This window comes from Alexandromys fortis, unplaced genomic scaffold, assembly GCF_014885135.2.
Source record: "Alexandromys fortis isolate MF-2015 unplaced genomic scaffold, M_Fortis_MF-2015_v1.1 scaffold_115, whole genome shotgun sequence".
Taxonomy (NCBI): domain Eukaryota; kingdom Metazoa; phylum Chordata; class Mammalia; order Rodentia; family Cricetidae; genus Alexandromys; species Alexandromys fortis.
Window position 1 is genome coordinate 579,264 of NW_026067989.1, and position 16,264 is coordinate 595,527.

The 16,264-nt window shown below is 39.8% G+C and overlaps 1 protein-coding gene and 1 pseudogene across 2 annotated transcripts; one reads left to right on the forward strand and one right to left on the reverse strand.

Annotated features, from left to right (window-relative positions):
* Positions 1 to 1,216: 1,216 nt before the first annotated feature.
* On the reverse strand, positions 1,217 to 4,099 carry LOC126512055 (ferritin light chain-like; annotated as a pseudogene).
* Positions 4,100 to 4,984: 885 nt separating this feature from the next.
* Positions 4,985 to 14,480, forward strand: Snrpb2 (small nuclear ribonucleoprotein polypeptide B2). 2 transcript variants are annotated; one of them, XM_050159614.1, is made up of 7 exons: positions 4,985 to 5,118; positions 6,771 to 6,859; positions 7,221 to 7,393; positions 10,232 to 10,372; positions 11,588 to 11,638; positions 13,259 to 13,347; positions 14,107 to 14,480. In XM_050159614.1, the coding sequence occupies exons 2-7, from the start codon at positions 6,796 to 6,798 to the stop codon at positions 14,264 to 14,266; spliced, it is 678 nt and encodes a 225-aa protein (XP_050015571.1). In that variant the 5' UTR covers positions 4,985 to 5,118; positions 6,771 to 6,795; the 3' UTR covers positions 14,267 to 14,480. The 2 variants fall into 2 exon arrangements, with proteins under 2 accessions (XP_050015571.1, XP_050015572.1); XM_050159615.1 differs by lacking the exon at positions 4,985 to 5,118 and adding an exon at positions 5,287 to 5,311.
* Positions 14,481 to 16,264: the final 1,784 nt, after the last annotated feature.

The window sequence follows — 16,264 nt, forward strand, 5'->3', positions numbered from 1 at the left end:
GTAGCACATGTCTTCTCTGAGCCTGGTATAAGACAAGAATTAGATTTTTTTTGCACAATGTTAATGAGCACTATAATTAAGAAAGTAACTCTTTCTTAATTAAGAACTCTTAAACAAGCAATCACTTGTTGAAGTGTATCAAAACTTCTAGACTTCTTCCTCTTAATATTCATTTTCCATTGTCCTTTGGAAAGCATTTAAATGAAGACACAAGATAACTGGTACCGTGTTTGAAATCAATAGCTGTTGTGTGTTTATATAAGAAGGTGGCTGCTATGGTTTGAACAGGGTTTCTCCCCTCCAAATCTCATGCAGAAACTTCCCTAGTGCAGCAGTGTTGAGAAGTGGGGTCTTTGGGAAGAAACTGTGTCAAGGGGGCTCTGGATGAATACACTAGTGGAGGAATGGGTGTCTTAGTTACTTATCTATTACTGCGGTAAGAAATCATAACCAAGTAAACTTATAGAAGAATTTGGAGCTTATGGTTTCACAGGGTTAGAGCTCATGACAATCATGGAAGGGAACATGACAGCAGACAGGCAGGCATAGTTCTGGAGAAATAGCAGAGAGCTTCCATTTTATCTGCAAGTAGAAAGCAGAGAGAGACAAAGGCAGAGGCACTTACAGACAGAAATAGAGAAAGACAGACATAGACACAGAGAGCGAGAGAGAGACAGAGAAACAGAGAAACAGAACAAGGAAAACGGTGAGAGTCTTTTGAAACTTCCAAACCCGCCCTCAGTGATGCACCTCTTCCCGCAACATCACAGCTCCTAATCTGGGGAACAAGTAATCAAATGTATGAGACTACAAGCGCTATTCTCATTCAACCCACTGCAGTGGGCTAATAGAGGTTATCTTGGGAATGACTTTGCTGAAATAGGAACTCTCTCTGGCCTACATGCTCTGTCTTACCTTGTTGCCCTCTGCCATGTTGTGATGCAGCAAGGAATCCCTCACCAGATGCTGATCAGGTGCTCATGTCATGCTCTGGACTCCCTGCCTCCGGAAGAATGAACTAAATACATTTTTATTCTTTTTTTCCCCTGCTCTTTCAAAGGGCTTTATTTTTTTCTTGGTCCAAGACTTGAGAGGGGCTTCAGGGCGTTACAAAGCTGCCTAGTGGCTTCTTGAGAGGTTCGGGTGAAGGTCCTGAGGCTGGCTGGTGCAGAGCAGAGCAGAGCAGAGGTGGGAGCCCCCCAGAAGGAGAGGCCTCCTAGTCATGCTTGAGAGTGAGCTACTCAAAGAGGTACTCGCCTAGAGACGCCTGGGGCCCAGCCAGCCTTCGGAGGTTGGTCAGGTGGTTGCCCATCTTCTTGATGACCTTCACCTCTTCATCCAGGAAGTGGTTTCCGATGAAGTCACAGAGATGAGGATCTGTACGGGCAGAGCCCAGGGAACGAAGATCCAAGAGGGCCTGGTTCAAGTTCTTCAAGGCCAAGACAGCTTCCATGGCCTCCCGATTTTACCCCCCTCATCTTGACATGGCTTCTGCACATCATGAAAGGGTGCATGGCCTCTGCGGTCGTTCTGTGACTTGAGGAGACACTCGGTGCCCTCACCCTTCTCCTCGGCCAATTCGTGGAAGAAGTGGCCTACACCCTCCAGAGCCATGTCATCCCGATCAAAATAGTAGCCCTGTTCTAATCTCAATCATTTTTTTTTTAGCAAAATCTCTAGGAAAACTACATACATGGTAACATGAGGAGCACTAGATATGGACATCCGTACTTTGCCAAATCAGTAAAACATCATGCTTGAAATTAGAGAGTTGGGATCAATAAACATATAAAATATATTTTTTTAAAAACTTAGATTTCAGCTAGTTACAGGACCTCAGAAGTCCCAAGAATTCACAGTGGCGAACCAGAGAAAAAGCACAACTATCTATCCTTACAAATTTTGTTCTGTATTTGAGACTAGGGCTCACTATAGTATGACTGGCATGGAACTTGCTATGTAGACCAGACCGGCTTTGGAGTTACAGATTTCTGTCTGCCTCTGCTTCCAGAATGCTGGGATTAAAGGCATGTACCACCACTTCAATTTTTATCCACACATCATTGAGTTTATTACCTAGGTCTGATTGACTGGCACATTATTGTCTGCCAGGGAATTGTGTGATGTTATTTCACTGAACTTCGGTGTGGACAGGCAATAGTATATTGTGCACAACCTATATGTCACACATAATAGAATAGCAAAGTGTTCCGATTTTCTCCTTGCCTTTCTTTGAACTGATTTTCAGATCTCCAAATCAAAAATCTTGTTTCCAAGCCTTATAGAATATATATATATATATATATATATATATATATATATATATATATATTCTCATAGCCTACCTAAATCCCACCCACCCCAGGGAGAGGGTATCATTCTGATATACATGGATGACACTGCTTTGTAGCATCAACATAGCATTACATGTAACAGTCATTTCTGGCCTTTATCCATTTATTCATTTGTCTGTAGAAATAAGAGTATGCTTATGAAGAATTTAAAAAGAGTGACATGCATTGAAAGGAAATTATTTGCACAAGTTTTTCCCCCCCTGAATAGAGGGAGGTTTGCTTTTCAGTAAAATTTAGCTGAACATAATTTCAACCAGCTAAGAAAATGTAAACTTGATCTGATGCTCAACAATAATACTTAGGTTTGTTTAAAGCTTTTTGTGAAAATAATTCACTCTACATAAACTTTTTTAGTGTAATTATCACCTGTAGGGAGAAAAAAGATGCAAGCAAGTTGCCGTACATTTCCTGGCTCTATCTACCATAAATAAGACAAAATATATCCAGTATAGTTTTATGGTGCCTTTTCCTGTAAGCACGTCCCGTTCCCAAAGTCACTGTTGCAAGATACTGGAAAACATTTAATGAGAACCATAAAACATGTGCAGATAAAGTAGGGAAAATATATGTGTATTGAGAGCCACTAAGACACAGTGCAGTCACTATCTTTATAATTTAGGTGTCTTGACACAGTTTTATTCCCAACTTGTTGTAGTCATTTTTCCGCTGCCCCGAAAATAAGCAAATTTTATCGTTAGGAGATGCATGAAGCTTGTATATGGTGGTTATAACGTCGCCTCTGGGTTTCGTTTGATAAAAAACCTGTTTCACTGGAAAGTAAATCTTGTTGCCTAACAGAATTATGAGTCTAAGCTGAGCAAAACTCCAGGGAAACATATGTTCTCTTCTATTAGTTTCAAAAATGTGAGTTTTTGACACCTAGTTCCTAGTTTTGCCAGCAAGAGGTCAGAGGTTATAGGCTTCTTTATAATATAATCAAGTTCTTTTGCATTGCATGTATAGGTAACCAGTGTTTGGATAATATCCCCTCCGTAATAATTGAGATATGGAATCAGTTGATTACAAGGTTTCTCAAAGAACCAGGAAAACCCATTTCCCCCTCATTCCCTACCAGATCCAATTCCAATTCTTAGTTTCTCGGTCATTCAGAAAGCCATTGAAGATCCATTCAGAAAAGCCCAGAGTGGTTACTTATGGGTTATGAAAATTTGCTGCCTCTTTGTAGATGAACCTGGAAAAAATCATGGAAACCATGGCCACCGAGCTGTCATTGGGCAATTTCTTCTTTGCAATGTAAAATGTACGGTAGCTATCATTCAATTTCTGATAGACTAGGTTTCTGTGTCTTTAGATACCTTTTCCCCCAGGCTATTTTCTTTCCAGGAGGAATGTCTTTGCATGTTTATAAATTTTCTTTCTTTTTTTTTTAAATAGCTATGAACTATTGGACAAGTCAGTTTCTATAACACAGTCAGATTACAGCGTATTTCAGGAAAAGCATCTGAGCTGTTCTCACTATCACCAAACAGTTAATTCGCTGCTCAGATGTGCATGTTAATGGGTGGACACCTCGTTGCTCCTTAGAAATCATTTTTATATTTACTTGATGTTCCTTTGTTAAGAATATACTCAATATTCTTTTTACAAAACAGAGTGGTTTCTGTATTTCTATAACTAAAGAATACTTTTCTGTGGTTCTTTAACATCATTTCCTACACTAACAGGATCTCACTAGACATCACACTTGTTTTATCGTGGCCCGATTTTCCCCAAACTTCATTCATTCGTCCAATGCATATTTACTGAGTATCAGTCATTCTTCTAAGGACCTCAGTGAACAAAGCAGACAAAGTGACTACCCTCAAGACATTAGTTCCATGTTGCAACTTCAGGTGGTTTTAAAAAATAGAAACCTCAGCCGGGCGGTGGTGGCATGGGCCTTTAATAACAGCACTAGGAAGGCAGAGGCAGGAGGATCTCGGTGAGTTAGAGGTCAGCCTGGTCTACAACAACTAGGTTCCAGGACAGGACAAAAGCGTCACAGAGAAACCCTGTCTCAAAAATAAATTAATTAGTTAAAAAAAAAAAAGAATAGAAACATCAAGCTGATGAAATCAACCAATTTGGTCCCTACCCCAATTTTTAACCTAGAAAACTCAAGGCATTTTGTGAGGAAAGGAGAAAGTGGGAGGGTGGGAGGAAGTTAGTGGTTTCTGAGTGACTTTAGGCAAATGATCTATAGGTTGATTGTGTGATCCTGCAGCGAGGTGAGAGAACCAGCAAACACCAATACTATCTGCAGAGTGCTGGAATGTTCCTTCAGACTCCCAAATATCTGAGACCCATTTCAGGGAGCGACAATGGCCATGCTTTTAAAAGGTGGTGTTAAGCCTAGTCGGTCATCGCCCATTGAAAGGTTTGCCTATTTGCCTCTGATGACAGGCCGAGGGACTGCTCCTGTAGAATTGTATCACATCATTAAAGTTGAGAAGCTTTGAAATCGCGGTAAGGGAAGACGATTCCCTTCCCTTCCACTCTCTCCGGGTCACAACTAGGCCCTGAATCCTTATTTGAGCCCATCCAGTTCTTCCCCTTTCCACAGAAATCCTCCTTCCCGCCCTTCAGAGACGCGCATGCGCAGAAGGATTAAGGCGCCGGCGGCCCGAGCCGGGAAACATCGATTGACTCGGTGCTCGGCTGGCTCCTCGACTTATCTGCGTTCGATTGAGGAGCGTGGCCGCGCTTTTCCGGCGCCAGGCAGCTTTTCCGGTTTGGTCTTCAGGCAGGACAGCGCAGGCTTCAGGTGGGTCTGTTGGGGTCCCCTTAGCCGTGGGTGCCCCCGAGGCTTGGCCGGATCCTCCCAGTCGGAACCGAACCGGCGAGGGCGAAGGTGTGGTCGGCCGCGTGGTCCCCGACTCGGCGGAGGATGCGACGGAAGGGAGGAAGGGACGGCGACCCAGGGGCTGGCGGATCGAGGCCCGGCGTGGCAATCCGGGGTGATTGGGGTTTTATCGCCGGCGGGGCCCGTGTGCGGGGCGGATTGACCCGAGTGTGAATAGGCACAAGCTGGCGCATAGGAATTAGCCCTGGGATAGAGAATGGCCCGTTGTTTGCTTGGGCGCATTTACGGTTCTCTGTACACTCAGCCCTCACCCCACCCCCCAGCAGACTTTTGGGTGGGGAGGGAGGATGGCACTTCGGGTTCCCTTGTGCTCTTTCAGTCCGCAGGAGCTACTACCAGAGCTTCTGCTCTGGCCCTCTTCCCTCAGACCCCAGCCCTTCTCCAGGTTCCCATTTAGGGAGGCAGGTCTTTGATAGGCGTTCCTTATAAGATGTTTCCTGCATAGTACATGCGCTTTGTAAGTTATCCATCCCGGGATATTCAGCACAGCATGTTGTGTGACATTAAGACATTTAACTTGTCATAGCCATCAATGATAAATAGTAACTTTTAGATACTTGCTGATGCAGACTATTAGATATCTGTCTCACTTAGTCTTCTGGGCTCCTTTTGTTGGTGCTGTTACTATCCCCGACTTGTAACTGAGGACCCGAGACATAAAGGAACTTGCCCCTCAACGAAGCATATTGGAAAAGCATAAACAATTTAAATCTACATCTCATTGGTGCCAGAATCTGAGCTCTTAACTATCATTCTAAATTGCTTTCTGAGAGTATCATTCCTTTCAAATCTGTCAGAGGGAATCCGGAGGGCAACCCTGGAGGTAATGTATATAAATTAAATACATTTGCGGGTTGTCAAGGTGGCTTAGCATGTAAAGGCGCTTTTTGTCAACCTTGAACACTTTGAGTTGGGCCTCTGAGACCTTTGTGGTGAAAGAAGAGACCTGACCTTGAAAGGTTCTCTGACCCCAGCTTGTGGTGACCGTCATACACACACACACACACACACACACACACAATGTTCAAATAAATAAGTTTGTGAGTACACCTGTGAACTGCGCTGTAAATTTTATTATTCTATTACAATATTTTTACATTGATTTTTTTAAAAAAATAAGTATATGTTTACTAGTTTCTTACATAAATGTTGAAATCACTTCACCGAAAAAAAGTTTCCAGTGAATATGATCAAAGTACATTATATGACATTTTCAAAAGAATTAGTAAATTACTTTTAAAAAGTTATTTCATTATTTAGATGGAAAGATAGTACCAATTATTTGGTGGTTAGAAAAAGTAGTACCTTGAATAAAATGTTTCTAAATCTATGTATTGGTGTTCTACCAAGTTTTAATCTTGAGAACTATTTTCCATTTATCTAAAAAGCCCCAGTAGGGTCTAGGGAGAAATTATTGTCTAGTGCCAGCTGACATTTTTCTGACATCAGGGTTGGAAAAATAATTTCCCAGTAATGGTTCTTGTCTTTTGGCATGGCATACACCTATGTGATTTAACCTTCCTTGCTAATAAAAGATTATTTATTTCTTTTAGGCTATTTGAAGGTTTTTTTCCAGACATGGATATCAGGCCAAATCACACAATTTATATCAACAATATGAATGATAAAATTAAAAAAGAAGGTATGTTCTTTTAAAAACATTTCTTCACAGCTAAAATGTGTTTATTTACTTGTGTCTTGAGGCTGTGTTTTAATGTCTCATCAAATCCTCTTTCATTGTGCTCTATAATGCTTTATCTCATTTTTACACAACTCTAATGTTTTTAATATAAGAATATGCAGGCATTAAAGTGCTTTTGAATTGTTTTAACTCATAAATGGTTTCACATAACTATTTAAATTAGGTAGCTAATGAGAATGTGTAATGTGTTCTTTCAAATTATTAAATTAGTGAAAGAAGTGGTCATTATATTGTTATTTTATGAAGCACTTAGTCATTCAGAACCCTCATTCATAAATTGTTTTCCCTCTTGTTTGTACAGAATTGAAGAGATCCCTGTATGCACTGTTTTCTCAGTTTGGACATGTGGTAGATATTGTGGCTTTAAAGACCATGAAGATGAGGGGGCAGGCTTTCGTTATATTTAAGGAACTGGGCTCATCCACAAATGCTTTGAGACAGTTACAAGGATTTCCTTTTTATGGTAAACCAATGGTGAGCTAATCCTATTTTTTCTGCTTTACTTACTATTATTGAGTGGTTCAATAGGTTTTTAAGTATGGACTTGATGCTAGGCTTCCTGGTTTTTTGTTTAGAGAAATTTGTTTGTTTTTTACATAAGTATTTTGTTTGTTTTGAAACAGTCTTTGGTAACCCAGGCTAGCCTTAAACTTGTTATGTAGCCAATGCTTAATTCTCCTTAATCCCTCAGGTTCTGGGATAATAGGTGCGAACTACCACAGAAGGCTTATATACATAATCTTATTAAAATACACTCTTAAAGCTGTATTTATTATTAATTTATTGCAGTTAACATGACCAGAACTAAAATATATTATGATTTACACACAGACAAGATTCTTTAAACCATTAGAAATTAAGGTAGGCATCGTGGGACATGCATGGATTCTCAGCTCTTGGGAGTGAAGGCACTCAGACACTAATAACATCTAAGCTTACCTTGCTTTTTATATGCTAGGAGGGAGCCTATTTTCTAATACAGTCAGGTTGTAAGATTGCAGGCCTCACTAGCCATATGCTCCTTTATTGTAGCTCTTTACTTAGACATCAGTGAAATCTATACATACTAGGCGAATGTGTGTGACTGTCTCCAGTCAGACATAGTGTTAGCTGTCAGCAGCAGTTTGGAGCCTCTGCCCTGTATCGTACTCTTCCTTGAGTTTCAGTAAGGTGAAGTTTCCTGTTACTGTTACTTAATATGAAGACTTTACATAATCTAGGTCTCATGTGCTTGGACCACAATTTGCCTGAATTGAAATGGCAAGTTGGCCTGTGCCTGGTTAGCTGGATACAAGAAAGGAAGAAATATTTGCTGTGTTTGGCACTAGACACACCTTCCAACTTATTATTATTATTATTATTATTTTTTAATGAAGGCAAAATATCCTTTGGTCTGATTTTCCACTAAAGGAATTTTAGAGGTTTGCTCTCTGTCTGCCTTGGCAGGAGCGACCAGATCTCCAACAACATGACAGGATAATAATGCTTTGAGCTGCCGTGCTTGTATTTAAGTGCTTTCAGGTGAGATCAGTAGAGAGCAGAATTTGCTTCAATTTCTAACTCAGAACAAAATGACCTCAGGAAAGTAGAGCTGCCGTCCTGAGGGTTTCTATCATGAGCCTTTTGGAATAAATGTAAATTTTGTTCTTGGCTGTCTTTTGATGAATTGTATTTTATTTTTATGTCTAGAGTTTATTAGTAATGGCACTCTGGGACCTTTAGTGTTCACTAGGATGTTTAGCAGAATCCTTGGCCTCTACCCACTAGAAGTTAAAAGCATCTGGTTAGCAGTATCTCTAGAGAATGCTGAGTGTCCCTGAGCAGGACAGGCTACATTATGTCCTGTTAGAGCCTTTGTTGAGATCAGATACTTAGGTGACTGTTAGAGTGGCAGACAAGTCAGGTACCTAAGATCTGTTCAGGTCAGGAACAGAGTTGAAGACTCCAGAGAACTGAGTTCATCTGACTGGTAGAATTTGAGTCTCAGCCCATCTTGTCTGTTAAAACATGATAGGAAGGTTAGCAGAGCTGTCTGGCATCTCTGCAGTAGAATGGTCTGCACTGGTTCTGAGGGATGTGTCCTGCTTGCCTCTTCCCCTGGTGTATTCTTAGCTGAAGGAGGAGAAAGAGAATTGCTTTGGTTAAGAAATTCTTGCTTTTTGATCCACATTACTTTAAAATGCTTTTGCATCTTTTCAGACGATGATCAAATTCTTGGGATAGGAATTCTTTGTAGGATTACTGTGTTTTTTCTGTCATCTGAGAAATGTTGACGCTTTGAGCTCCAGAGATGTGTTTGATTGAATGGAAATTACAACTTGCAGACAAAATACCCTAGGTAACTGTACAGGTCATTGGCAGAAATATTAGGCCGTTTTTTCAATGATGAATTTAGCCATGTGGCAAATTTAGTCTGTCTAAAGCCCCATTCCTCAAAGTTCAGCATCATTCCCTTTGTGCTTGCAAAAAGCATAGACCCTGAAGCTTTACCTAGACTTTCTGTGTCGGGCTCTTCCGGCTGTTGGATTGTACACTATAGTTGGCAAAGCCCTAAGCGTAGGCCAGTGTTTTTCAGTGCTCACTGGTCTCAGGTGCCTGCCATTTTACTGGCTCTGCCTGGTATAAGAAGATTAAGCCCAGTCATAGCAACTGATAGTGTTCTGTTTCCTCTCGCTTCAACATTTAAGTTATTGAATTTATTTTTTAAAAATGGTAGATTCAAAGGAAAGTCCTTTACAGACTTCAGTACTTTCAGTCACTGTAAGGAAATATCGTGATACATCCCACAGCTGATTGACACATATTGATCCTTTTGTGAGTCATTGATAAGTCCTTTTCATTGTTATTAAGTCAGAAGAAGCAGTAGTGCAGCTTCTTCAGCCTTGGTCTGTCTAGTTGTGTTTCTGTGGTAGTGGTGGGAATTGAACTTGGGACTTCATACATGATAGACAAGTACTTTCGTACTTAGCTGTATCTTTACCTTTTATTTTGAAATAGTCTAAGTTTTTCAGACTGGCCTTGAACTTGATCTGAGTCCAGGCAGGCCTCTTGATTCCGCCTCCTGAGTAGCTAAGGTTAGAGGTCTGAGCCGCCCAGCCCAGTTTGTCCTCTAATAAAGGCAGTTGAGTCTAAGTTTGCCTTACTTGTGACTTTTGGCCACTACTTGTTTCCACTAATTTCTTTCACTGACTTCTTAAAGTTGTGTTTAAAATTAGTTTTCAGTGTATTTATGTACTGGTTTTTAAAAGGTTAGCAACAATTGTAAACAGCCTTCCACAAAGTGATGCATTTTTTTTCCTAAAACTAAAACAGCGAATTCAGTATGCAAAAACAGATTCCGATATAATATCTAAAATGCGTGGGACTTTCGCTGACAAAGAAAAGAAAAAGGAAAAGAAGAAAGCTAAAACCATGGAACAGGCTGCAGCAGCTGCAAACAAAAAGCCTGGCCAGGTGAGACAGAAAAGTGTGTGGCTGTGTGTGTCTCTGTGTGTGTGTGTGAACATTAGATTGGGTTTTTCTATGTAACTTTCTTGGGACTTGTTCTGTAGACCAGTCTGGCCTTGAACTCACAGAGATTCACCTGTCTGCCTCCCCAGTGCTGGGATTAAAGGCGTGCACCACCACGGCCTAGCTAAAGGTGAAGTTTTAAGAAGCTGGGATAACTAAACTTTAAAACTCAAGTGTTTCAACTTAAGCAACAATTTAGAATATCAGCCTTTACACATGGAGACTTGCAGTAAACAGTTTTAATCTGATTTACCTACTGTTTAATGACATCTTCATCTAAGACATACCTGTTGTTTTTCTTAAATTCTGTGATCTCTTCATCATGAGTATCCTACTTAGCTTCTTTGAACAATTAGAGGCAAAACTTGAAATCTAATAAAAGTGTAATTATCCAAAAAAGTAGTTACTTCTGAGTTAAAAAATATTTGAATATGTTTGACTCTGTATAATACTTATATGGAATTGTTTTTAAGACTGTTCCTTTTCTTTATCATTATGTTTTTGATGTAAGAGCTCTTGTAACTTAGATGGAGTCTATTCAGCCTGTGACCCTCCCGCCTCTTCCTCACAGTACTCTTGGTAAATGTTAAAGCCAGGTGTGGTGGTGCACACCTTTAAATCCCAGCACTGGGGAGGCAGAGGCAAGTAGCATGGTCTACATAGTAAATTCCAAGATACTTGATATATAGTGAGACCCTGTGTAAAAGAAAAGAGGAGAGGGTGGAGGAGAAAGAAAGGTGTTCAAATGTTATGTTTCATGTAATGGTCTATAGTGTTGAGAGACATATTTCAGAGATAATTGGGAAAAATTGGTAAATAATTAAGACATAGGATCTTAAATGGAATAAGGTATATTTTACATTTAATTTAATGTTGCTTTATGCTATGTTTATTTTATAAATTGCCTTTGCTTTTTTAGCATACTGAAATTTAACCATTTCTTTTTTGCTTTGTTTTGCTTTGTTTTAAGACAGAGTTTCTCTGTGTAACAGCCCTACCTGTCCTAGAACTCACTCTTGTAGATGAGGCTGGCCTTGAACTCACAGAGATCTGCCTACCTCTGCTTCCTGGGTGCTAGGATTAAAGGCTTGTGCCACTACCGCCTGACCAGAAATTTAACCATTTTTTTTTTTTAATCCCAATTTTATTTTTTTGTAGGGAACACCAAATTCAGCTAATACTCAAGGAAACGCAGCTCCAAATCCTCAGGTAATGTTTTTCTCCATGGGGTGTTTACCCTAAGATCATAAAAATTATGGCAATATAAAATAGCATGCATGACTGCCAAAGCAAGTAAATCTTTTCTCAAGACATAATTGCCTGTCTTTTTAAGGAATTTCTCTTCAAAGTATCTAAATTTCCCTACGATGAAAATAAAACCTGGCCTATTCCTATTTTGCATGAATTGGTGACAAATCAAGGGTTGTGAGGGCCAAGAAAGGGCTTTTGTTTTGGGTAAGGTGCATGCCAGGGTTTCACAGATGTGTAGTCAGAGGACTTTGTGAGGGGCTCTTACCCAGGTGGCTGACACACTGCCCTGTCTTTCTCAGGTTCAGGTTGGGCAGTGGTGTTTGCAGTCACCCTTGTTTCCACTTCTTCAGCACAAATATTCAATCTTCTTTGAGCAGAGTTTAAATTATAGACTCTGACATGATCCACCTCTTCTCTGTACCACTAAGAAAGTTACAGTGTTAGAGTACACAACCATATTAGAGTATAAAAGCACACACTTTTTATTTTTCTTCTCCTTTGTTGTTGGGGACTAAATCTGAGCTGCCTGGTACCCTCAGCCCCACTGAGACAGTCTTGATTCTACTCTCCATCCTCCTGTCTCAGCCTCCTGAGTGCTGGAATTACAGGTGGCTGTCACCATACCTGACCCTCTGCGTTCGTTTATGATCTTTCTGTTCTTCAAACTCTTTCAGAACTTGAAGTCACAGATAGCACTTTGTTCTCTATCTTGAGATGTTCACTAATTGTTTTTATACTTGAACTTTTCTTTTCGTGACAGTAGCAAGTAGACAGTGTCTTCTTATATATAAATCCTTTATGCACTCTCTGTAGTATATAAAGTATCCTGTCTCAGGATGGGGTACCAAGCATGTGACTTAATATCTAGTATTCTGCTTGTTTTATATAAGTAGATGCAGAACATGCCATTTACTGTCACACAGGAACACAGAGTCAGCAGGCTGTGGTTGGTAATAATGTTTCAGTTCTTAATTTTCTCATGGTCTGGTAATAAACAGGAATCACATGGTGGAGTGTTAGCTGAGTTGAGTGATGAGCTGAGAAGCTCCGTGTTGCTGCCTTTTCTGGTCTTTAGACTTTGAATTCTGAATTCCAGGTGATATCATTCCCTAGTTACGACTGACCTACAGGTGTTTCATCTATAAATACTGTTTTCACAGATTCCTAAACTTCCAGATTTGGGGTCTTAACTTGAATACTGGCTTTCCCTGGTGTTTGTTTGTTTGGTTTTTTTTGTTTTGTTTTGTTTTTTTGTTTTTGGGTTTTTCGAGACAGGGTTTCTCTGTGGCTTTGGAGCCTGTTCTGGAATTAGCTCTGTAGACCAGGCTGGTCTCGAACTCACAGAGATCCATCTGTCTCTGCCTCCCGAGTGCTGGGATTAAAGGTGTGCGCCACCATCGCCCGGCTTTGGTGTTTGGTTTTTATCTGTATCTGTTTTCAGCTTTCATTTTGGTGTGTTAAGGTTTCACAGACCCCTTTAAGCTGCAGTGTAGTTCTCTAAAGATAGTTTTCATGTTTCTTACAACCTTGCAGTACAGTTTATATTCACAGGCTAACTTTGCCTTTTGTTTCCAATAGGTCCCCGATTACCCTCCAAACTATATCCTATTCCTTAATAATTTGCCAGAAGAGACGAATGAGATGATGTTATCCATGCTATTCAATCAGTAAGTTCTTTACTAAACAGATCTGTGTGGAGCCTCCTGTCAGGACAGGTAGCCCTTCTGTGGAAGGAGTTCATTTGTCACCCACAGCAGTAGTTCTCTGTAAGGTCATTGAGGAGGTCTGGGCAAATAATGGATTGAAGCCTGTCTCCAAGCTTAGCAAGTAAAGGATAGATTTCCCCTGTTGGAGTTGTTCTAATAGATGGGTAAACGGGAAACAAACTGACATAAGGACAGGCATGAATTAGCGTGACCTCTTTCATGGTGAAATTTCATGTCAGGTGCCTCCACCCTAATTGGGATTCTTGATTGAATGTGATTAGTTTTCTGATGTGGGAGCCCCTCTGTGCGCTGTGATTAGCATTAATAAATAAACTGCCTTGGCCTGTTGTTAGGGCAGAACTTAGGTAGGCGGGGAAAACTAAATGGCATGCTGGGAGGGAGAAGGCAGAGTCAGAGATACACCATGGATCCACGGCCAGAGGTAGACATGCTAAAACTTTGTTGGTAGGCCACGACCTCGTGGTGATACACAGATTAATAAAATGGGTTAAATTAAGATGTAGACGTTAGCCAATAAAAAGTTAGAGCTAATGGGCCAAGCAGTGTTTTAATTAATATAGTTTCTGTGTGGTTATTTTGGTTCTGAGTGGCCAGATGAATAAGTGGCTTCCTCCTAGTTTTCCTAGAGCAATAGCGAGAAGTTGTTCAACAAATTTACTTACACATTTGCCTGTATTTACTGCTTTTATTTTTGTCTAGGTTCCCTGGTTTCAAAGAAGTTCGCTTGGTACCTGGGAGGCATGACATTGCATTTGTAGAATTTGAAAATGATGGGCAGGCTGGAGCTGCCAGAGATGCTTTGCAAGGGTTTAAGATCACACCATCTCATGCAATGAAGATTACCTATGCCAAGAAATAACCTTTGGAATGGCCAGTTTGAAAGGACTTGGTATTATTTATAGTGTTTGTTTCGATTACATTCGGTCAAGTCGTTTTAATGGTTGGAAGTGAAATTCAAGTTTGGGGGATAGAGTCACCTAATTTTTTTTTTTTTTTTTTTAGTTTTGGTGAACTGTGAAATCTGAAGCCTTAATTTTGTACAATAAACTTTTATTTGTATTCTGTGCACTTAACACTGTTTACTGGTCTGTTGTTCAACCATCAAATGCTTATTTCAGTATAGAACACATCTGAAAGTGTGTAAAACTCCATAATGGAAGTTGGTGTTATTTGGGAGCAGCAAATGGCACAGAGGTTGAAAGGAGCAGATTGCAGCATCTAATGAACAGCATGTTAACGGTAAAATGATCAGCCTGCTGTTAGAAAACCAGACATATGCCTCCTTCAGCCCGCTGAGCCTAGTGTTTACTGGAGTAGATTCATACTGTATTAAATTATGGCTGTTTGATAGCAGCTGCTCACTGTTCTCTAGAACAACAAGCGGTAGGACTGCTGCCTTCAGTGGAATGTTTTACTTTTTTCCTTCTTATAGAAGGTTAGTATTTAGTCTCAATACTGAAGGGCTTGGTAGTACCTGCCTGCAGTTCCAGCACTATGGACGCAGAGACCTAAGGATCACTGCAAGTTCAAGACTAGCTTTAGCTGTTCAGTGAGCCCTGCCTCAAAATAAATAGATAAATAAAATGAATAAACAGCTTCCAAAGGGAATCTCTAGTCTGTCCTAAGACAGTTAATCTTCCTCCTTTGTGATGGTGAGGATGTGCACAGGTTAGATGTTAAGCATGAAATCTACCACTGAACTTCGCGTCCCCTGCCCATTGTTTAGGGTTGTTTATTTGTTTTGAGACAATAGTTTGCAATGTGGTTAGTTCAGGCTAATGCCAAATTCTCACCCACGTGTTGTGATTACAGGCACGTGCCCATATTACAAGCTCTTTGTAATTTTTAAACAGTTATAGATTTCCAAAAGCTACTTTTCTGATTTTGCTTTATACTTAATGGCCCAATTTCCTCCTACTAATGAAGACATCTTTAGAAGTTGACTTTATTTTTCAAATATTGTGTATAATGAAAATACTATTTTTTGATATTCTTGTTTTAGTATTTCCTTAAAATACCCTTATCACTTAAAGTTTTTCTTATATACCTACAAAAAGGTCATTTTTAGATTTAGATAGAGACCTTTTTTTATTCATACATGTATTAAGAGGAGATCAACAAAATGAATTATTCCTAAAACTACTATATCAAAGACTTATTTTTTTCCAAATACAAATAAAATTTATTCAAACAGCGAACCTATTATGATAGATAACTGGTAGCTTAGGACTGAAGTGTCTGGGATGAGGGAATATTGTAAACAATTATAACTATGCATGCTTGTAAACTGTTGCCCGGACTCACAGACGGAACAGTAAAATGGGCAGATTTTACTGTAAGCATGATTTGTCTGTCGGATACAGCAATTTGTAACATCAGTCGATAGACATTTGTGTATTAGGAATAAAATGGCTATGAACATACAGGCAGGTGTTCACACATGTGTCTATGTTAGGTTTTGAACAAAAGGATAACATCTAATTTTAACCATTCCTGTTTTATATTAAAAAAAATGCAGGAATAGTACATTGAACTCTTTTAAGGACTTATGGCAACCCAGTAACTGGCAGTTCTCAAATGCTGGAGAATGCGCCTCTGTTAACTTTTAAAGACTCTTATGTCTATTTTCCCTCTTTAATAACATGAGTCTTTGGATCACTAATACTACATTTCAGCAAGATTTTTTTTTCAGCAAGAGGAAGCTATTTATTTATTTATTTATTTATTTATTTATTTATTTATTAAAGATTTCTGTCTCTTCCCCGCCACCAAGCAAGATCTTGCTAAAATAACAAATCTGAACAGAAAACTATCTTAGTATAAGCAATTAAAAATAAGGAAAATAGGCAGAGCCAAA